Source organism: Manis pentadactyla, chromosome 6 (genome assembly GCF_030020395.1).
Source record: "Manis pentadactyla isolate mManPen7 chromosome 6, mManPen7.hap1, whole genome shotgun sequence".
NCBI classification, from domain to species: domain Eukaryota; kingdom Metazoa; phylum Chordata; class Mammalia; order Pholidota; family Manidae; genus Manis; species Manis pentadactyla.
The window spans coordinates 147,054,566-147,077,779 of record NC_080024.1 but is presented as its reverse complement, the minus strand read 5'-3'; the positions used below and the strand labels follow the sequence as shown (position 1 = coordinate 147,077,779).

At 41.5% G+C, this 23,214-nt stretch overlaps 1 protein-coding gene across 3 annotated transcripts in view; it reads right to left on the bottom strand.

Moving 5' to 3' along the window:
* SERPINB7 (serpin family B member 7) overlaps positions 1 to 23,214 on the bottom strand; it is a 41,706-nt gene that overhangs the window by 11,912 nt on the left and 6,580 nt on the right. The window contains exons 1-4 of one of the 3 annotated variants that reach the window (XM_036876800.2): positions 22,814 to 22,958; positions 5,449 to 5,634; positions 864 to 914; positions 171 to 287 (exon numbers count right to left, since the gene is read on the bottom strand). In XM_036876800.2, coding sequence (XP_036732695.1) covers positions 171 to 287; positions 864 to 914; positions 5,449 to 5,634; positions 22,814 to 22,825 — 366 coding nt within the window. In that variant the 5' untranslated portion in view covers positions 22,826 to 22,958. Of the gene's footprint in view, positions 1 to 170; positions 288 to 863; positions 915 to 5,448; positions 5,635 to 10,172; positions 10,249 to 22,813; positions 22,959 to 23,214 lie in introns of those variants that run through there. The other 2 variants (XM_036876799.2, XM_036876801.2) reach the window with 2 other exon arrangements.

Here is a 23,214-nt window from a genome sequence, read left to right as displayed (position 1 = left end):
AGTGATGATATTTTGAAGGCAGCAGGAAGCACCATCTGTAGCCACAAGGCAAAAAAAATTCACTGTGATAGGGCTCAGTAGAAAGATGCAAGCCTTTATTCAGATGATGGAGTGAACAAGACTAGGGTCCAGAGTGGACCCAAGCTTCTGAGACAGGAGGCAGCACTCACCTTATGAATATCAAATATTTTTTCCACAAAAAGCCCATTGGCGATGCTGAGTTGGTAACCCTGGTGAGATGTGTTTATATCAGAGAGAACTCTTTTCAGTTGATGATGGAGTCCTGGCTGTTATTAAAAAGATTTATAACATTTATTCTTGGACTGCAGAAATATATATACTCTTATTATTCACACATGAAATAAAACAAGTATATTAAACCATAAAAGAACTGAAAAATAATGATGCTTATAAAATAGTAAACAATGCCACATACATCTATAATATCTTACCCTTTCTCAGATAGCGTCTGTGTTCCAAGTTAATTAAAGGCTTTACTAATGTAAGTAATGAACCTTAGAATAAAATTATTAACAAAGATAATGAACTTTCCTAATACATGTGCACTGGTCATTCATTCTACTGATGTAAATTGGCTGTGAATATCCAAGGATAGAAAGCAAAACGTTTAGCTCCACACTGCCTTGCCAAAATGTTGCCAACACACAAATAAAATACTGGTACATTAATAATTAGGAATCTATGATAAAAAATTATATTTGAAATGTCTACTCTGTGGAGATCTGAATGAGACATGTTCCTTTGCTTTAAAAGGAGAAAGAGCATAACCATGTCTCACTAAGACAGTAATTTTTCTAAATTTTGCTCGTTCTCTTTTTCTAAAAGAACGTGTTGTCTTTTACCTGAATAGAAGAAGAGTTTCCATGTCCTGAGATGGTGTCAAAGTGAAGTATCTGCAAACAGGGAAGGAGAAAAGCAGTGAGCAGTCATGCTGCCCAAGAAGGACCTGGTGAAATAAGGAAGGCCGCCACTGCGTTGTGAGACGTTGCCCTGGGAGGTCATTTGTGAGCACAGGAGGCGGGGGACAGACACAGGGGCTCTCCTGATGCACTTCAAATGCACACTGTTCATTGGGGAAAGTGCCACAAACTGGCACAGTTAGTAAATCAATGGCTACAAAATGAAATGTGTTTAATTATTTGGATTTGCTCATTCTGGGGGAGCAATCTAATAATTACTCGCTGATTCAACCTGGCAAGGACCCAAAAGTAAGTTAAAAATAAAACTTATTTAATCAAATGGAAGGCAAGATCAGGGTCTACTACTTAGGCATCAAGACATACTGAATATCTAGGAAATCCTGAAGATGAAGCTAAGTTAGGGCTTAAGAGAGATGATTTATGATCCTGCAAGTATTTGAAATTAAGTGGTTTTAGGTTTTCTCTTTCCCATTATGGCTCTCATAACCCCATTATTTTAATAGTTGCTACTCTGCCTACGCCTTGATTTTCTGCTGCACTTTATCTGAATTTCCCTAGGCCTTTTTGTCTGTGGGATCTGGACTACAAAACTGCTCCTCTACTGGGAAGTGATAAAGCACACTATGCGTATGATAATCCCTTATGCAACTACATGGGACAAACGGAATGTTTGAGGCCCCCCCAGGTATGGATGGAAAGGACAGAGACAGCCAAGGACTCATTTAATCTATATTCCTCCAGCCAAGTGTATGAAAGATCTAAATAACTGCCAGGTGATGGTGGATTTGTCCTACTGTCCAAGTTGCGAGTCCTAGAATCTTATGGGTTGGATTTTCTGTATAAAGACGTAGATTTTCTTTAAGGGAACACATGTGCTATATTTGAACCACATCCCCAGTGGGGAGTGAAGGTAGGAAGAGGGGGTAAAGGGCCACTGTTTGACACTGGATAGAAAACAATTATGTATGAGAATTTAATTAAGTCAGTGTTGCTAGCAGTGCCTCTGGGAGGGATTTCAACTTGAAGGCTTCAGACCCCAAATGAACACCGTGTAATCGGCAGGGGGAAAATGGAACTGCAGAGAGATATGAAGACGCGAAGGCAGTGAGCGTCACTGTTAGTTTTCATAGGTCAGAGAGACCTGGAAGCTACTTCAATTTCTGTATCGTCTTAATCTGAAATAATAATTAACATGAGATGGCGCGAGAGTTAAGGCCAATTGGATATACTAATCAGGAGCCAATTTAAAATCCACAGGTGGGGTCCTTGCAGGCAGCAAAGATCACGTGTGGCAGCCTGGCGCCATCCCACCCTCTCGGTCTATGCTGGGGAGGACCATGAGCTCCATCAGCCCCCTTTCTCTCTCTGCCTTGGCCAAAAGCGAAGATTTTTAATGCCTTAAATAATCTAATTATCTTTTCCCAAGGGATAGAGCTGATGGGTAGAATATGCCCCCAGGGTCCTTAATCCTGATTTCCAGTTTTGTGTCCGGTTTTATAGGGACCCTGACTCCTCCGCAGATGAGAAACAGAGTCGGTAACTTGTCACTAATAGAAGGTTCAACAAGGACCTCCCATTTCCATAAATCATTTACTTATGAAATCATTTATTTATGGAAATAAAAGCATGAGTGTTTTTAACTTGGACTATGTCGCTATACTTTTTTCATTCTTGCTGCTTTGTAACAGTTATGTTGGAAAATAGATGAAGTCTACCTCTCAGTACCCCTAAAATGAAAAAGGAAGTCATCACCACCAATCACCTCAAGAAAGAAACAGAGGGAGAGAAGCCCTAGACCTTGTGCCCACTGACCTTGAACTTGAGTAGTCCCTTTGTATCTCTCCTTTCTAAGATGAGGGATGGGGGTAGAAGGGTCCAGTTCTATGATATTTGAAACAGTTCAGGGAGAAAGACATAACCAAGAGAAGGCTAAGAAATCTTTGGAAGGCATGTTGATTGTTAACTATCTTGATTCAAATATAAACGGCTTTGTGGGAAAACCTTCTGAATGACTTGTGCTCCTTGGTTTTAAACCTTTTAATCCCTACCTCATAAAAAGAACCTAGTAATTAATGTGAAGCCCAGCAAGGAGAAAGAAATCCTTTTTTGGTCAGAATTCCTCCTAAGTCAGACTAACTTTTTACATTTCCTATGGTTTTCTTTCCTTAAAATGAAAAGTCCTAAAATCACCATTGGATAGATTGGTAATTGGTAACATATGAAGGTACCAGAAACATAAAATACCACGATAAAGGGTCAGGATTCAAAAGCGAATGTCTTTCTTGAGCTAACTCTTACAGGACTCGAGCAGTAATATAAAAAGTATATGAATCGCCAGAAGGCATTCTTCTTAATGTTTTGAAAAAAGCTTTAGCAAGTATAAATATTGAACATGATTCAACTGTTTCTAATTTTACTCCATTTGATATCAAAGAAATTATATGGATGTTTTCGTGTCTATAGTTGCCATATTTTCCTCTTACGTAGGTCGCAATAGCAAGAGTTATCAAAAGTAACTCATGAAAGGCACTGATGTGGGCGGTGACTCTAAGGAGCTGAGCCCAGGAGGACAGCAGCTCTCTGACTTCCCTGTGGCCCACCACCCAGGCGCTGGTGACCACAGGTCACCAGGCATCTGTAGAGCAGGAGACCTGAAGAAATGAACAAGTCAGTAACTCAAGAATGTCCCTGACCTGAAATCACACAATAACAAATAACTTTATGTCTTCTGTTGTGTTAAAGGTGAGTGTTGGTCACAGGTGTGGGGCCTGCACATCATTGTCTAACATACCGAACAGGAACAACTTTTAAGCTATTTTTTTAATTGGATGCCATTAAATTAACCCCCCACCCCAACCCCCCCGTAGTTTACAGGGAAGGACAATGAGGCCCAAAGAGATGAACTAATTTTCCCAAGACTAGCAATTTGGATCTAATCTTCTAATTCCCAAACCAATGTTCTGTTTCCATGACACCAAGTTGCCCTCACTTCATTCTAAAACATTAAGCACTTTTATTAATGAATGGGCACATTTTTATTAGCTGCTGGAAGTTTTTCCCCAAAGGCTTGATATTTATCAAAATAGTAACTTTAAAATAATTGGGGCTTTGCAATAATGTTCTCTGGGCTGAATTTCAGTTTGGTGGCCTTGGGCAAATGGCTCTTACCTGGGGGTTGATTCTGCCTCCTGGGGACATTTGACAGTGTCTGAAGACGCATGATTATCATGACTGGGGAGAGATGCTAATGGCATCGTGGGGAAGGGCCAAAGATAGTGCTCAATGCATGAAGAGCCCCTCACAACAGAACTACCTGGCCCAAAATGCCAGGAGGGTCAAGACTGAAAAGCCCTGCTTTAGAAGATCACCCTGAGTTTGTCGCAGCTCTGCCACTTACCAGCACACAGAGGGCATGCAAATCCCTCCATAAAAATCAGGATAATCATAACCACTGCAGTGGCATAAGCAGAAAACACAAGCCTACCCCAGAGCCTGACACTGATGACCTTGTCTGCAGTTCCCTGTTATTATCATCTCATTAAAGTCAGGTGTTCAATGTACTGGGCTTAGGAACCAGTCCAGCTCTTGGGTAAACGGCATTCTTAGACTCTGTGGTTATTCCCTAGCAGCAAATACTCACTGAGCTCATCCAGAGAGAGAAATGAATTATTCTAGTATAAATTTGCTGCACAAATAATCTTCAACAAACACTTAGGAGTGAAAGGTTTCAGCAGGGCAAGCTCCCCCTAGCACGCACTTGTGAAGTGAAATAGTGAAATGGAGCAGGAATCAGAGTAGATTCTGGCAGAGGCCTCCGTTCCACCTGCACCTGCCATCGGCCCTGCAGATTCCTGACAGAAGGAGGAGAACTAGGACCACTGGACTTCCCTGTACAGCCTGCCCAGGGCGGTGTATGAGAGTGGGGTGGCAAGCACTCTCTAAAGCAGGTGGTGAAGTGGATGGTGGGGATCATGTGATGCCCGTTCAGGTGAGCGGCTGCTATCTGGAAGGTACTATTACATCATTTGTGCCCAGATCACACTTGTTCAACTAGGCCTTCACTGCTCTCTCCTTGAAGCTTTTCTTTCTTAACCCTGTCTACTCAGGCAATGGTTCTCCAACTCAGCTTGTACCTGGAGAGTTTGTTCGAACACTGTTTGCTGGGCTCCATCCCCATGGTTTCTATCCAGGAGGTCTGGGGTGGGGCGCAGACATCTGCGTGTCTAACAAGTTCTCCAGGTGACGCTGATGCTCCTGGTCTGGGAAACAGACCTGGAGAACCAGTGTGCTAAGGGAAAAAGCTAAAGCTGCAGTTCTCGAATGATTCTGCTGTCTCCCACTGGAAACCAAGTCCTGCAAGTGCGTGCGTTCCCCACCCTTGGAAAGGGGTTCGTCGGGATGGCTTCATTATGCGGGGCCATTGCAGTTAACATATTCTTCTGGGGAAAACAATTTGCCTTGAAAACTAACTGCAGAAGCCACAGGTGGTGGCACAACCAAGACTGACCTTATCGATCTGAGCCGCACAGTCACCTCGCGCGCCCAGTCGGACCATGGCCAGGGCAGTGAGGATGCTCAGAGAGGAAAAGAACACGTTCACGCTTCCGTGGCTGTTTTCCATCTCCCTGAACAGGTTGAAGCAAAATTCTGCATTTGCTGCAGGAAGGGAGGCCATTGTGGAATGGAGGGCAGCCTAAGGAACGAGACAATGAAATGAGTTCTACGGATTTTATATTCATTTACTTGTTTTAAATTTGCCCTTTCATTTCTTCAGCCTAGGATGTAACCATCAAATATGTTAGAACAAAAAGAAAAGTTTCCTTTGGTCCTGTGTCCTTGTTACCAACACTCTAAACTTATCTCTTCTGGCAACAATGTTATGACACAGTCCCTTATTTCACATTGTTATTCATCAGTGCAATGTTTCCATGTTCCTGCCTCTGTGCTCCTGTTCATATCCAGGACATAATCCCGCTGTCCTTGATTTGGCATTTCTGTCTTCCATGGCATCTGACTGTTGGGTTTTCAAGTCACATGCATGGGGCCTACTGGTTCTCAAATCACCCAAGCTTTCTAAGCTGAAAGAGAGCAAAAGTGTATTTGCAATAAAATAAGTATTCTACGTTAGGTAATCTGTTAAAGATCTTTAGCCGTTGCTTTCTAAATCGTCCGTAATCTTTTTAAGTGTTCCCATTTGGTGATTCAGCACATCATTTCCTCACATCTTCTCTCCATTATAGCCTCCCTGCCCATTCTTAGAGCAATCACACATTCTGACTTTTTTCAGGTCCATCCTTTCCTAATTCCAGATAGGTCCCATGATTTCATCCTTGGTCCTATAATGTATGTATTCTTTTCAGACCATTTTCTGATTTTTTTTTGTTTGGAATGGAAAATGTGATTGCCCAATAATTACCATACTATGTATCACAAACACGCACAAAGCTTTCCCACACAGTGGTCTTTTTCTCACTAGGGAGCCTAAGGAAAATGAAATTATCTCAGACTCTTGAAAATGTTTCTGAAATATAGAGGGCTACCACCACCATGGAATTCTTATGAATCTGCTTTGGTGTTTCCTTGAAGACTTTCTCCACAAGACTCTAATAAGGCCAATACCACAATCAAGGTTGTCCCATGCTGGATGGATTAACATCAATCCTCCAGACTATTCCCCTTAAATACTCCGTGATATTATACCTCAGGGTGTGGCAGTCTCCAAGAGTCACGGACCCTTAAGGGACCCAGTCCTAATCCTGACCTGTTGCTAGTAGTTGCACAACCTGGGTCAAGGCATCAGCTTCTCAGAGCTGCTAAGTTTCATCTTGCTCAGTGAAATGGTCAGTTTACACAACAGAAAACCACGGTTCCTTCCACTTGTACACCTGTAAGAGGACCACTTCATGATCCCAGGGTATTCGGGGCGGGGGGTCATGGCGTGGTGTGGAGAAGGGAAAAGGTCAGGAGGTGGCCTGAAAAACTAATATTCTAAAATTACTATTGTGTTGACTTTGTTAAAGTCACAGAAACTTAATGCCTTTCAAAATTATGAATGACATCAAGTTTTCCATTTTTATTTTATCAAATGAGAGCTTGGGTTTAAAAAAAACTGAGGAACAACTCTAGTATAATGCTACATCCTTTGTAGATCATCAATGAATTGAAGCTGCTACATTCATCACTCCCTGAAAAATGGTAATAATCTGTTCTGTCCTGAAAAGCAACATAATGGGCATTTCCAGAACATTCCTGAGGAACCCACATTGTGCGTGTTGGAATTCCAACCCCCGAGAACATCACGGAGGCATGAGGTCATAAATGATACTGTTTTCGGCTATTTTCAATTCACTCTAGGTCCCACTCCTCAATTTACATCCCCCAGGAATACAGGGTAAGAAAATCATCCACTCTCCATACACCCTTTACTCCAAGGAGGAACATCTGTGTTCTTCTAATAGTTATCCAGAAAATTTTAAGTTGATTTTCATGTCAAATCCATGGTATCCAGAAGGAAGAGCAGGGGCACAGCTGTGATTAGAGCAACAGATGAAACTGCTTCCACAAAATGAGAGAAGGAACCAGAAAAGGCAGAGGACATGGGTGGGAGTTGGTAGATGCAGGACAGCTCTACTCAGTGAGTGGTGTGGACAGTGTCTAAGGTCCCAGACTTTTCAGAGGCTCAACATCATATTTTATGTCTGAAAAATAAGTATTGCTTCTAAGATACAGAGAAAGTTATAAGATTGAACTTAATGAGTATTAAAGTAAATAAACAAGTTGATTTTTATACTAAATTTAGTAGGCATAGAGCATTCTTTAGTTTTAAGGGGAAATTGTGTACAAGATGCTGTCTCTCAAACAATTTCCATTATTGCTTAAAATCATAATGAATGAAACGAGTCATTCTTAGAAGACTTACTTTAAAAGCAAAATCATAATGTCCAAGTATGTCCAGTGAAAATTAATGGAGGATTGCAGGCATATTTTAATATTTTTTTTATATAATGTGAGCTAGAATCTTTAAAGTAAAACATGAAAGATTTTTAAATGACACTGTCTGGGGACCTGCACACATGGCCCATGCGGTCTGGAAGCTGCTTGGTGGCATCATAGCACAAAGTACAAAGACACACTTTCTAAATGCTCTTTGGTTTGGCCAAGTCCCAATTCTTCTGTTGCTTTACAAATCTATGTCTTACTGTTTTACTACCCACTGAGGGGAGAAAAACCTTTGATGTTTTTAAAAATCATCCTTTAACTCACTTTCTAAACAATAATTACAGATTTTCATTCTCTAACATCTTAATCATCTTGGAGACTTTTCACAAAACTATCCTCATATTGAAGGGAACAGAAGTTACAAAGGAATTTGTTCATTTCAGGCAATCAAGTTCTTATTTTTATGGCTTAGGCACATTTTATGGTAGAGAAACCACACTAAATAAATAATCATTACAGAGAAAGGTGAGCCAAGACCTTCCGAGACCATCATAAATTCTCAAGCAATGACTTTTTAAATGATAGATGGCACTAGATAATATAGCCTCAAACATTCTTGTACAGACGTGTTCATGTACTTTGAAAATAAATGCCAAAATATGTTCCACTTCACATAATTGATTTTATTGTCTTTCTCTCGGCAGGTGAACTGTAAGTTCCACAAATGAAATCAGGATTCTTTCCTCATCATCTGATACAAAGTCTGAGTCCCACTTGCAAATAGATGACTATGTTTAGGGCTAAATTACTTGTTTTACAATTCCAAGATTCCATCAGGTAACAGATGAATAAATACTAGCATTATTACCAAAACTGATTTTTCCTTTCTTCCTATATTTACAGCAAGTTAAAAAAATAATAATAATAAGCACCAACAAAAATAAACCAAATTCAAACAAGCCATCCCCAAGTGCCAATTGATTTGGGTCACAGTTAATAACTAAAGGAAATTGCAAAGGAAAATAAATTAGGCTAAGCTACAGAAGATTTCAGTGTGAACTTAATCCACTGTGCCATTGTCTGGACCCAGCAAGGAAGGAGAATTCTTTTTCAAATCATGAAAGAACTTAGCTTTAGATCAATTTTTTGTTTCACTAAAAAATACCATAGTTTTGCATTCCTTACATATTTTAGCTTACTGTATAGATTATACAATTAATTTATAATTTTCAAGTTAACACAAATTAACAAAACTCATGAAGGTTTTTTAATCTCAACCATAAGACTTTAGGGTCTAAAAGTTCACAGGAGCCTGAAGCCTATTAGCTTAATTCTGGTATATTTCAAGCCAAGAAATTACGAATCCCTTCCTTCACATACTCAACATACTAATTGCATCAAAACAGAAGGATATGTTCTCACTAAAAAAAATTTTAAAGCCTAATAGAAAAGCAAGAAAAATAACTTTGAAATAAAGCATAGGAAAATCCAGGGATAAAACACATACAATAAAATATGAAATTATAATAATATTTTATGGACCTATGCTTGCTCTACCTAATTGGTAAATTATGTGCCTTAAATGTTAATCAAAATATTATCTAATCTTAGAATAATTTTGTCTTTACAAGGAAAAGCAATTGTATTTCATGGTACATAATTGAAAAAATATGAAAGCCTCTTGTATCTTACCTAAACACATTGAGAAAAATTAGTAACTACTATTAAGCATGCTTAATTTTTATGCTTATCATGTAAGTTAAATGAAAGGCTGTAAATAAAGTTACTCCTCAAAACAAGCATTTTCAAGTCTATATCTTTTAAAAACATGCTTTCAAATGTTGATAAATCCTTAATCACACAATCACCTTGCTATGTGATTAAGAATTTAATTCTAATCTCAAGAATTAGTATATTCCACCCTATGATGCCTTAACTAAAAACACTGGAAATACAGAAACTAGATTTGCACATCTTTGCCCAAATGCTATTTCTCTATTCCATGATGGAATATGAAGTGCTTCACTTGTCCCTGACCCCCTGCAAGGCGGTATATGCTTTTCTCTCCCTGACAGCACCTAAAATCAGCCACAGACAAGCCGCAAGATAGAGAAGCTGAGGACAGGGCTGCACAAAAATTTTGATATTACTTATTGAGCTGAGACTCTCAGGTACAGAGAAGTTGCCACTGCTCACTCGCTCTCTCTCTCTCGCTCGCTCTCTCTCTTTCTCTCTCTCATTCCAAATAAATGCCTGGCCAGACTTTAAGTTGTGGGCTTCAGAAATATTTACCTTACTCTCTTCATAGAGGAAGTTGGCAGCTGGTTGGGTGAGTCTGAGAGTTCCTTGCATTACTCCCAAATATAAAGCCTCTGACTCAGACACTCCCTGCTTCCTTTTGTGATGACCATGGATGTTTTAAATAATGTTATTAAAATGTAATCACGTTAAGGCCCTTTAAAGAGCAAATTAAAAGAAGTGTGTAGAATATGAGCTGCAGATCCGATTCAAAGTAGTCAAAATCGTTACTTTTAATGAGTAAAATTTTAGCATGAAATTGTATTTAATTTGATATTTGCATCACATAGTATATGCAGATATTCGTTCACTGTGGTATTATTTGTTTGTTTTTTTGTATGGAAAGGTATGCTTTGCATAGTCAATCACCTTTTTTTTATTGTGTATTGGATTCCTCCTTCTCTGATTTTGGTATCTAAGGAGGAATACGGCAGATGCTCACGTTCAAGGATTCACTGTGTCACATGTATGAACTGAGCTAGCCTAGAGCACCATCAGAGCAGTCCCGGGGGAACGAAAAGAGCAAAGCCCTGGAAAAGAGCGGGACAGGAAGCCCTGCTCTGGCCAGAAAAGTGGCGATCCCCACATTTGAGGGAGGAGGTGAGCTGCCTCTTTCAGGATTAGCACGGTTTTTCCCACAGTGTTTCTGACTTAACTTTATATATTATTCCTCCTCCACCCTGCCTTCATCTGAAGGGCATGTTTTAATGCTAACATAGACTCTCCTGATCGTTTCAAGTTCCCTAAGGTGAATATCCTATCAAGGGATAGAAGAGTTTGAACATATTGAACATTGGAGAGAGATCCACCTCCATCAGAAGGATATGTGAGTGATAGGATTATTGAAAACTAAACAAACAACAAAAACCTAGAAAATACTACAATTACTAACTCCAGAAAAAACAAAGCTTACAGTGAAATGTATACCACAGTACACTTCACAGCTCAGCTGTGGATAGTATTCTCTTGGTTGTAATTATTTAAATACTGAGTATTGAGTTAAACAAGACTTGATACATCTCTGCAGCTCTATTGGGCCGAGACTGCAGGCGCGGGGTGGGGCCCAGCGCACCCAAGAGGCAGGTGGGCCCCCCATGAAAGAACGGCTACAGATAGTCTCTAAAAATAAAAAGCAAAGAAAGGCAGTGTGAGCATGTCATTTCGCTGTCTGGGGGAAGCTACAAGAAGCAGCATTTAAAGCAATTGAGATTGGAGGTAGGTATACACCCCTTAAACCATCACTACCGTCAATCATACTTCAGTGAAGTCGCTTTAAAAAATGCATCTGGGAGTCGTTGCTCCTGTTACAGAAGAGAAACAGAGTGGGAGGAACTAAATAAGGCCTGTGCTCTACGTGATAGGCTTGTGGTCTCACTTTACCCTTTGCTGCTTAGATCATATGTAAACTTGAAATAAACGAAGGATAAAAAATTAGATCAAGGGTTAAATTCCAGCTTGGTAACTCGCCTGGTCGTGGGACCTTAAACAAGTAACTTAATTTCTCTGAGCCCCCATTTTCTCATCCATAAAATGAGAATCTCAATCAATTATATTTATATTTGTGTTTTCATCTAAAAATATATGTATGTGTCTATTTATATACACAGCATTACATTTGGGACAGGAAAGGCTGTCAATAATTTTAATCCCCCATGCCCATCTTGCCCTTATTTTATTGTATGACTCATGATTACCATATAGCATAAGAAATTGGGCCACTTCAGCAGTTTTTTATACAGCATTTTACCTTCCGGAATCTGGGCTTTTACTGCTATTATTCCTCTAGTGTGACAGCTCCATCTTTTGAGACAAATAATGCAATGGCTTGTTCACAGGGATTTTCATGGCAGGAGGAGCAGGGGGGCCTTTTAGGAGTAAGGGCAGCTCGGAGAAAAAGCTCAGCGTTAACAGTGGGAGGACAAGACCACTGACATGGTGGTTGGTGGAAGGACTGGGGTTACCAGCTGGCCCCAGTGTGCCTGGGCCTGTCCCGGTTTTAGCACTCAAAGGCCCACATCCCAAAATGCCCTCCATCCTTGCCCACTGCAATGCCCACTGCAACCCACCCCCTCCCTTCAGAGCTTGTCACGATACCAGTGTATCTAGTATATCCCCAAACTGTGCTTCCCACCAACACACGGGCATTCAGTTCTCACTATCTCCAGACACACCGAATGTATTCCTGACACCCAACCAGGCCCTCATCTGCTCACTGATCCCCAAAATCACCATGACAGGAAATGTGGGGTCCCATGCCACAGTTATAAGTAAGGCTTAGGACTAAATAAGTCAGGCACAGAAGAACACACACAGTATGATTCCATTTACAAAAAGATCAAACCAAGCAAACTGTATTGTTAAGGATGCTGACACAGGGTGGGCAGACTATGCTAAGGAAATACTTGCCTCTGCTTATCTCTATCAGAGGAGGGAGGCCTCTGAGGTTCTAGCAAAGTTCTATTTGTTATATTATAGGCATATATTAAGTGAACTTTTATGTATCCAAGTTATATAATTTTAAAAAGTCAATAAAAAATATAAGGAAATAAAGTGCCTCAGAGCTGGGGTCACAGCACATTGTATGTAAGGGATAACTGATCAATTTCTGGGAGCAGGTGCTGATGGAGGATGGGCAGGGATGCAGCACTGAGGATAAACAGTAACAGTGAGGTGAAGAATACGATGCCAAATAAGATTGGCAGGAGTGATAAACACGGTGCATGGTGGGAACAGGGGCCACAGGGTTCCCTCTGGCAGCCCCAAACACTAACAAGATTTCCTGGGGGTGATACAGGCGGCCTCTCCAGAACAACAATCCCTCCGGAGAAGCAACCTGGGGAGATTCGAGGCTCTGCACTTGGCCATCAGACATCCTCCACATCTTTCTTGAGACTCAGTAGTGAGCGTACATCTTGCCCACGACGGCAGCCGGCAGCCTATGTGCACATTGAGATCAATAATGCAGCCACACCAGCATCCTGGCACACAGACATGGTGGCCAGAATCTCACCTCCTTTCTCAAACCGTTCTCACTCACAAGATCATCTTTCCACAGCGCTCTGGTCTGTTCAGCCCATGCACATGTCTTCCTCAGGCACTTAGGAAGGTGGCAAAGAAGAGGTGAGGTGGGGGCCAGATTTACCACTATTTAATAATGAAATACAGCAAGCATTTCTGAACAGATTTTTTCCCAAAAACTTTAGAATTAGGTTTTACAACCTGTGCACAGGTGCAGTCTACACCCTGCTCAGACACCTGCTTATTGATGTGTAGACCTAGCTTCTGGGATGGTTTCCCTGTGACTCAGAGTGAGCCTTGTCCCTAAAGAGGCTTGTAAGCATTTAGCCTTTGCATCAAGTTTCCAAATAGTCCCTGACCAAGGCTGTCATTACGGGGTTCATTTAGTTTGTATGTGAATCAGACTTGAAGGGGTAATTTGCCCATCTCTGTTCTTTACAATGCCAATGGTTTTAATGTAGCCAGACGAACAAATGTCAGGACCTACAGTGTTCATCAGCTTGTCTCAAAACCTCCCCTCTGTGAGAGGGAGCATCAATAGACAGAGGCTGTGAGTTTAGAACATAATCTCATTATGATTTGTCATTGATCTCCTGTAGTCTAATTTCTTTCATCCCTATCCTGTGTAAATGTGCTTGGCATAAGGCTCTAAAATGGAATATACTAGAATATTTTCATCATTCTTCAAACTCGGATGCTCATGTGGACCCTGAACTATTTTGGCTGGCTTCTCTTTATATTGTCCTCCATCCTTCCGCCACTCCCTCTACTTCCCAGGTTTTTCTGGTTTGGAATTTTCCAGACATACCTGTCGGGTTCATAAAGTCACCTGGCTTCTCTAGCTGCTTACCTGAACTAAGCACCTTCAGCTGAAACTCAGGGTGTTTGTTCACTCTCGTCACCCCGCCGGGCCCTCCTCCACCCTCCTGACCTGGCAGTGGAAAGCCACATCCGCCCCGCCTAGATCCTCCCTGTCAGAATACAGGCTGGAGTTCTTTGATGTGGGTTTGCCCCTTGAGAAGTGGCCAAGTGTAGGTTAGCTCAGGCAGGTTCAGACCAATTGGTGGCTGACACCTGTGCCACTAGAACATGCACAGGGGCATGCATTCCAGACTTGGCCCCAGCATCCCATGCCTGAGCTCTGTGTTACACCCACCTGCATCTGCTGGGCACAAAAGAAACTGCAAGCTTGCTTTCCTCTGGCTGAATATTTTCCAAAGGATAGCCAGTGCTGACCCAAAAGACTGGGTCCTCCATTGTAAAAATCTACTGGAATGTGAAGGTACCCTAATCTTACCAACGCCTGTCAATTTTGTGTAGTGTTGCCTCTTACCCAGGAAGCAGGGATCCTGCTAGCTTATCCAAAATGAAATAGAGTAGTCATTGTTTCTTCCATAATGGTTTGTGAGCAATAGAGGAAAAGAGTCACAAATAATCCCTGATCTTAGTTTTTGATTTAGCAGTTGCAGTAGATTTTCTGATGGAGAAGGTTGTCGTCATACAGAAAATACAAGATTACAAATGGATTTCCTGTTCTCAGTCTTATGATGCAGTGAGCTGAAATATTTTTACTTCTGTGTCTTTTCTATTATCTACATATTGTACAGATTAAATACTTTCAAGTGGTGAAATGGCCACTAGATACAAAGGCAAGGGATCTGAGTGACACACGAATGGATAACCCTCTTGGAATTGCCAAGAATCAACCATAATTCAAACTCCTCTCGGCATTGTTTTCTTCTCCACTCCTCCCGCTCCTGGGTTTGCAATCACTTATTTAGAACTCACCAGTCCTAAAGAGAGATAAGCACAAGAAGGAAACAGCCTTGGGAACCGGCATGTCATGTCAATTCTTCTCCCTTGCCCAACAGTGATAACCCAAACCAGCTCCTAAGTGCAGATGAGGCCACATGAATCATGATGACCTAAATTTGACTATCTCTTGTCCTCATTTACCTACCCAGGCCCCAAGCCTGCCATGATATTTGGTTCTCAAGGAGGCAATGTTTCTCTTCTGTTCTGGCACCCTTGTTAGTTTTTTCAGTTTCGCAGAATCCCTGAGGATCCCCCACCTCTGACACTACTGCTGGTGTATATTGAGAGGGTGCTGGAGTCCCCGCCAAGCACGCTTTTTCCTGGTGCCCTCAGAGTTACCAAGCAGGGGCTCAGCTCCTTCATTTGGTCCCATGAGAAATGGGAAGAAGGTCTTTCCCCCACTTTTATTAGACTCTATTGCCAGGAACCTAATCAGAGACCCTTACTGCACATGCGCCTTCCAGAGCTTGTCACCCAAACAGTTTCCTCAACTGGTGCTTACACTTAGGACCAGGTGAAAAACAGATTCTCCTATGTTCCCTCATTCACCCACTGTACCTACAGATTCCTGTGCATATATGGCCTTCTGGGAGGTTCCTTGCCTCAGTTAAATTAACAATTATAAAGAAGCACTTTGGGGGATTACCAAGCCATCATATGACCCAAATGTGTCTGCATTTTGTCTGCTCTTTCCACTGTCCTTGCTGTCTTTAGCACTTCATCTAAAGGCTTTATTGGAAGTATATTCTTCTGCTCTTATAATCAAATGAGCTGCTGGCCATTTCTTCTCTTTAAAGGCATAATGTAAAGTAAATAAAAATGTCTGCCTTTCCAACATAGGCTGGTAATAAAACAAAGCAGTCTATCTAAACCCAAAGTTAATCTCTGCTCCAAAATGTGGGTGTCCTAACTACCTCGGGAGTAATTCCATAGATAATTAGGGGAAGTGCTAGCATCCGTGGGGCAAGCCCTGCTTTGCCATCATCATCTGTGTGCAAACTCTACAAGAAAAGAGATACTTCGTCCCCATGGCTTTGATGTCCTGACTGCCAATCTCAGATCATTCTTATTTACGGTAGTTCTCCAGCTCCCTAAACAACTGTTTTTATCAGTTTTTCAAGATTGAAAACAAATTAATCAAATTCAGCATGTGTGTCCCCACCATTGTAAAGCTTTATGTTCTAGATATCAGGAGACACACACACTCCTTCAGGCCAGAAACCAGGACGTACTTCTCTTTCTTCCCTTGTGTATATCATCGGTCTGATACTCTATTTAGGCTTAAATATGTGTTATTGGATGAATGAAATGACCTAGGGTAAAATAAGTATTATGACAGAAAGGCAAGCAAATGAGAGCCCTGGGGGAGAAATAATTGATTGGAAATGGGAGTCTTAAGCAGGCCTTATTTAAGTAGCAAGTATTTGCTCTGGATCTTGAAAAATGAAGACGCGAAGCCTTCCAGGGAGAGAGGACAGCGTCCCATGGGAATCAGCGTCCGTGAAGTGTTCTGGGAAGAGCTAGCAAGTACTTCGGAAGGTGGTGCTGACAGGTGAGGTGCTTCAGGCTCTGCTGCCTAGTTGGGTGGTGATATCATTAACAGAGAAATTCCCAAGTAGGAATATCCATGACAGAAGGGGAAGAAAATGAGCTCTGCTTTGGAGATGTTGAATTTGAGACGCCTATAGGACATCCAGTTGAAAAAGCAGTTGGAAATCAGGTCTGTATAAAAAAGAAGTGGTTGGTGATAGAGATGCTGATTTGGGAGTCTTTGACAAGTAGTGGGCAATTAAAACCACGAATGAGATTCACAAAGAGTCCAGAGCAAAAAGAAAAACTCACTGGGAAGGTCCCCTGGGAAACTCCTCTAAGTAAAAGACACACATAACTAGATCCAGACCTCTAACGAGGCCTAAAAAGGCCAGAAATCAACTATATAAAGAGGAGCCAAATACCGTGGTTACAGGACTGCTCAGCAACGGCAGCTGAAAGGCCAAGAGTGGGGCGGGGAAAATGCAGGGCTGGGTTTTGAGCTATAAATGCATGTGAGGTGGATTAGAATTTAGTGTTAATGAAGGTGCAGCTGAAACGGTGGACCATAAAGTCCAGGTGAGACAGAGCATAGTAAAGAAGGGGTGTGACCCCCTTCACAGTTTCCTAGAATACAGAGCACTGTTGCAGAATCACAGGCATCAATGCCTGGGGCTCCCACCCCAAGCTCTTATAACTGTGGTGAGCACAGAAGCCTTTACGGGCCAGTAGAAACCAAGAAAGCTTGATGGACTATAAGCTTAACAGGCACCATTATGCTGGGAGACAAGCAGTTACGAAGCAGGTTTTGATGAGAGTGTGGAGTACACAAAGGTCAAGGAGTGTGATTGGGAGAAAGAGCTAAAAATGTCAAAAGTGAATCTTTTTCGGAGGATAACAAGGTCCAAGGGTGCTCAGGGAGGGGACCTGCTGAGAAGGATCAGAGGCTAGACATTAGATGGGGTACCAGTGTGAACATTCAAGCCATGATTGCGCTGGAAGAAAAAACAAAAGTAGGAACTAAGACTCAGATGCCAAAATCGTCCAGAGCTCTGAGGGAATAACTTTGAGTCGGGCAGATGGTTAGGCTTGGAAGGAAAGGGCAGGTGTAGGTGTTTACAGCTTCAAAAGAGGATAGAAAACTCCCCTGAAAATGATGGTGGGGAGCTAGGAAACAGCTCTTCCTTTTCCCTCCTGGCCTAATCTAGGGAGTACATGGGAAATGACCAGCTTCTACCTGAGAGGTGCTGGAGGGAAGATTAGCAATCAGTCCAGGAGTATATGAGGGGTCCGCGGAGGAGGCTGCGGACTCTGGTAAGAGCACCATAGTTAGGCTGGGAATATAAAACTCCCCGGCAACAGAACACTAATGGGAAGTACATGACGCTCTTTTTGGAAGTAATCATTAAAATCTGTCAATAAGAATAGCAGTAAAACATTACTTAAGGGAAATTTCCTACACTTTCTAAAATATATGAGGATATTCCCAGGAAGCTGAAGTCATTTGTGTTTTGTTTGAAGTCTGGTTTGTTTGTTCTGAATTGCAAACACTGAAATGTTGATACGAACTGCGTTTGCCACCCAATCCTTCTAATTTATCTAAGTGAATAAAATCTTGTAGTAGCACGTTCCGTGGCTTAATTGCATGTGTTGTGTCATGATCAATTCATCCTAGATGCTTCGAATGTTAGGTCCAGCTTTACTTCTTGGGGTATTCTTTGTTTTATTATGGGCAGGGCACAGAAGAATTCACTTGGTCTATATCTCTGGTGTACCTGAAGATATTTACCCAATCCTCTCTGGTTTGCTCTCCTTTCCTCCTCTCCTTCTCTTTGACTTTGGAAATGAACAATCTCAGCTTTCACTTGGCAATCAATACCTCACACATTTGAATGAGTCACTGGGACTTCCAACAGTCTGTCCCCATCAGAATTCCAAAAACTGGAGGGAGGCCTGATTGGTTCCCACTTGTTTGTGCCGTGTCGTTTCATCATGCTGTCATGTTCACAAAACAGAGCACTGCACGGTGAGTTCCCAGAGAGCTGAATCATCATCACTACTGCTTATTCGTGACCTGTCCTATTCGAACTCCTTCAGTTCTGCGATATTTAAGAACAGACCAAGACAGGGAGGTTTCCCAAATAAAATTTAATTTCTTAAGACGCAAATTCGAGCTCACGTTTCACCTCAGAATTTCAACTTCCCAAAGAAATGCAATCGTGGGCTCATTTGATTTCCTTAATTATTTTTCACCCCATCTTGGATATCATTATCTTTCATGAAAAGTGAATCTTTTAAATCTCCAGATTCAAGGAAGCTTTAGCTTTGATCAGTTCCAGTGACAAAGAGAAGTGTGAATGGTGTACAGGTATAACAGCACTTTTTGTTTGTTTGTTTGTTATCATTAATCTACAATTACATGAAGAACATTATGTTTACTAGACTCTCCCCTACCCCAAGTCCCCCCCACAAACCCCATTACAGTCACTGTCCATCAGCATAGTAAGATGCTGTAGAATCACTACTTGTCTTCTCTGTGTATAACACCACTTTTTGAAAGTTCGCATTTTGTCACTTGACTTGCACAGAAGGTCTACATTAGTACCTGTTTATGCTCACCAAAAGAAATCCGAAGAGGATTTTTGCTTTTATGAAGGGGAAAATGAAACCGGTGTTCAGCGTTTGTTTTGCAGTGAACCTCATGAAGGCAGTGTTCACCCCGATCGGCCCGAGTGGACCCCCAGCCTGCGCCCCCAGAGCCGCGCCGGCACCTCAGCATCATGCCCTGTAGCTTTGAACTGTGTCTGTGAGCATCTGTGCTTTATCTGCATTTATTTTGTGAGTCTGTTAGCAAGATGTGTCCTTAAGTATCAGGAAAGCCTACGAGAAGTTATTTTGGGGGTCCTGGGAGCACTCAAAAAAGTTTCCACATAGATGAATGGTAATTGCTTCTTCACTTCACATAATTTTGGCTTAGAAAAGGTTTCACAGGCATACTGTACTTTTGAATGGTGGAGGAAACCTGTATTTAATTTTTCTATGAGCTTTTATTTTCTCATCCTTTAAAAACCATTCTTCTGGTTTTCGATGGGCGCTTCAAAACTGTATGCAAGCTATATTCTTTTACCTGCAGTGTAATTTTAAAATCTCCACTTTAATTTTAATTAAGTTTGTAAATTCGGTGCCCTGGGGGGGTAAGCATAATTCCTATTCTTCCTTTATTAACAGATATATACTGAACTAAATGAAACTTTAGAGATCCTTTAAGTCTAAATATCCCATTTTTACAATATGAGAAAACTAGGACTCAGAAAGCATGTGCTTTTTCAAATAAAAAGCAGCCAGAGCCCCCAGGATACCTGAGATTCTTTTCTTCCTCCCTGAGCCGCAATTCCTCCTGACCATTCTGGGCTCTTCTGCAGCACTTCCCATTTCTCCCTCTTGCACTTACCCTCAGTCAGAGATCGGAAGACAATGTCACTGCCATCTTGACCTGTTCATGAATATGCCCACAATCGATTTCTGCCTCAAATACGGCAGTCCATAGGGCTGTTCTCACAAAGGCTTGTGAGACATACAGGTCCCATAGAATCTCAAAACAAAAAAAAAGTAAACCAATTCCACTCAAAGCTGTTTCCTTACTATTCTTGGAGTAATACATCCCTAAACCATGCACATTCTCAGAGGGTTGCCTTTTTTTTTTTTATGAGTGGAATTGTCAGCAGCTTATAGAGATTCTGGTCTTCAAAGAGAAAGACTGTGTGCAGTGTATAGAGAGCACGTGAGAACATATTAACAAACTATAAATTAATGGCAAGTCTACCAAAATAAGGGAGGTATTAAAAACTTCTTGTATTATGGTCATTTCATTTAAAATTATGTTAATTATGGATGAAATATAAAATAAAACTGAGACTAAAACTGGGACCACCAGATCCACTCTGTGCAAGAAGTCACATTCAGTGAAAACACATGCCCCATCCATTTATTTAGGCTTCCTTAAAGAGACCATTGCAAGGATTGCACAAAGCCTGCCACATAAAAAGTGTCTCCTACATCCTTTTTAGGTATCTCTTCCCATTCCATAACTTGCACTCATAGCAACAACTAAATATCCTTCCCTTTACCGCAAATGCTGTTTCTTTGCCACAGTTATGTGCCACTTTCCATGCATGTTTTCGGTGCTCGCCCAAATTCACATTATCCCCATTCATGGAACACCTATGACATGAGACGCACTTGCTCTTCCCCATCAGCCAAAGTACATGCACATCTTTTGGAAGTTCAGCTTTTCTCCCACACTCTGACTACATATCCTGAGACTGTCACTCCCCTTTATTCTGGTCAAAGTGAATAAAATTCTGTGGGTGGGTGGGTGTGTGCAAAATGAAAAGAAAATAAGGTAAGATGATAAAAGATTTAAGCAACATAGATACAGTCATTAAGGGTAAATTTCATGGGTATATATTAGACACTATATTCTGATAACAGAGAATTCATTCATCTCCCAAAGGCCCCTGGCTTATTCATAGAAATCAGTCACATATTAGGTCACAATGAAAGCATCAATAACTTCAATAAGGGGAATATTACAAAAAACACCTTCTGATCACCTTGCAACGAAACTAGTTTAATAACAAAAGCTTAGCACCAAAAGAGCTTTCCACGTGGATACTAAAAACCCTTCTGTTAACTCCTGGGTGAAAGGGAAAACAAACTGAAGCTTCAAAATCATTTTTTAAAATGACACTTTCCAGTTCTAGTCAAGATAGAAAAAAAAAAAACACACTCCAACCTATTTTTGCTAAATACAACAAAAACCCCTGGACAAAAGTCCTAAAGGAGCCATGAGAAGACGGAACGATGAAACACAGAAGGCAGGATGGCCAGGCATCAGGACTCAAGGAACAGTTGGGATTCCTTACGCTGGCTGGGGTTTCCTACTATGCGTCCCAGCCTGGGCTCACTCCCGGGGGCAGGAAAGAGTCTCCAAGGAAGCCTGTCGTCTCCAGCCGGCGGTCTAGGCAGAGGAGAGCCCTTTAGACTCTACCCACCCCGTTCCAGGCAGGTGTCATGAGAGGAGCAACACCCCCACCTGCCTGCTGGCCTGGTTGCTGCAGGGACAGAGGGGTGAAATGATGACTCTCCCCACCCTACTTACTCCACACAAACACCAGAAGCAGTGTCACACCTTTAAGCACTGTGGCAACTGCAGACAAAGACAATAGAGCCCAACTCCTTCCCATCTGCACCGAGAGCACAGTCCCTGAGGTGGAGTCCTGTCAGCTATCACCACCCTGAAAGAGGTAAAATGAAGAAGATAGGAACCAGCAAAGAGCTAACAGCCCTCTTCCTCCCAGCTAGAGAGCTGGAGGAGGATCACGCAGAGGCAGGACACCCAAGGTTCCTTCAGTTTGTGCATGAGGTCCTGGGCTCACCCCTGTTCCAACTCTGCTAGTTTGTTTTGCTTTGTTTTCCCTTCTCAAATTTTTTTCGTATGGAGTGATGGTCCATGTATTTAACAATAATAATAATAAATTATCCTACTACTATTTCTTTAAACTCTCTTTCTTTCAAATAGGTGTGATTTCCCTTCCTCACAAGCTCAATTTTAACAAAGTAACAGTTTATTTCTGAATTACATTCTGTGCCATGCTTCTATCCATTTATTTTTTTGCCAGTTAAAACTGTTTAATGAAAATATATTCCAGTATTTGATTAAGTCCCTTAAAGTTGTTGTTTTTAAAACATGCTGGACTATTTTCGTTCATTTAATTTTTCCCTAAGAATCTTAGGTTTACTTTGCAAGCAAAACATCCCACTACAGAGTATAGTGGAAATAATTTTTGTGATTTGAAAAATCGACTGAGTCACATGTTACTTAAAGAAAACGGCCTTGGTCCTCTGATACCGCCACTCCTAGAGGACAGTATGGAGGACACCACTCGGCAGCCTGAGCAGGAAACAGCGTACATGCGCTGGAGAAATGGATAGGGGCAGCCAGAATTCAAACAAGCAGACACCTGACTTCCTTCAAGAAAGAGCCAAACCATTCAAACACTCAGGGTTCATTTAAATCTGAATCAGGTGGAAAACAAATTTGGCTTTGAAACCTCCAAATACGGAGTAATTGCGGTATGAGCTACAGAAGAATAGAGGTCGCATCCTCTCAGATCAGCTGATCAAATCTTGTCTGCCTTCACGTTATTCTACTCCAGATATTGGGAATCGAGTCTATAAGTGATTGGGAAAAAAGAATCATCCACACATACCAGATCAGCCATCGTTCATAAAGGTCCAGGTCCTGGGAGAATTCTTTTCTTTTTACCTTGCAGATTGGGTAAGTTTCACTCCAGGGCCTGCCTTCCACTTAGTTCATGTCACATAAATGGTATGCAGAGTTTCTGTTTTCATAACTTGGGAAATGCTACACAACTGTAATTGTATTGTAACGCAATTCTTTTTAGTGACCCACTTAGAAACACAAGTCAAACTTGTTCTTTCCTGTGCTCCTTGGCCTAGAATTATGTTCCCAAGTCATGGAATTCTCAAAGCGTGGCATGGTAAGATGGTAAGATTGAAGTCACCAAAAAATCAGTCTTTAATTTGGAGAGATAACTTACATGTTCCAAGGGACATGATCTTTAGCAAAGGAAAGTAGCTAAAGTATTCT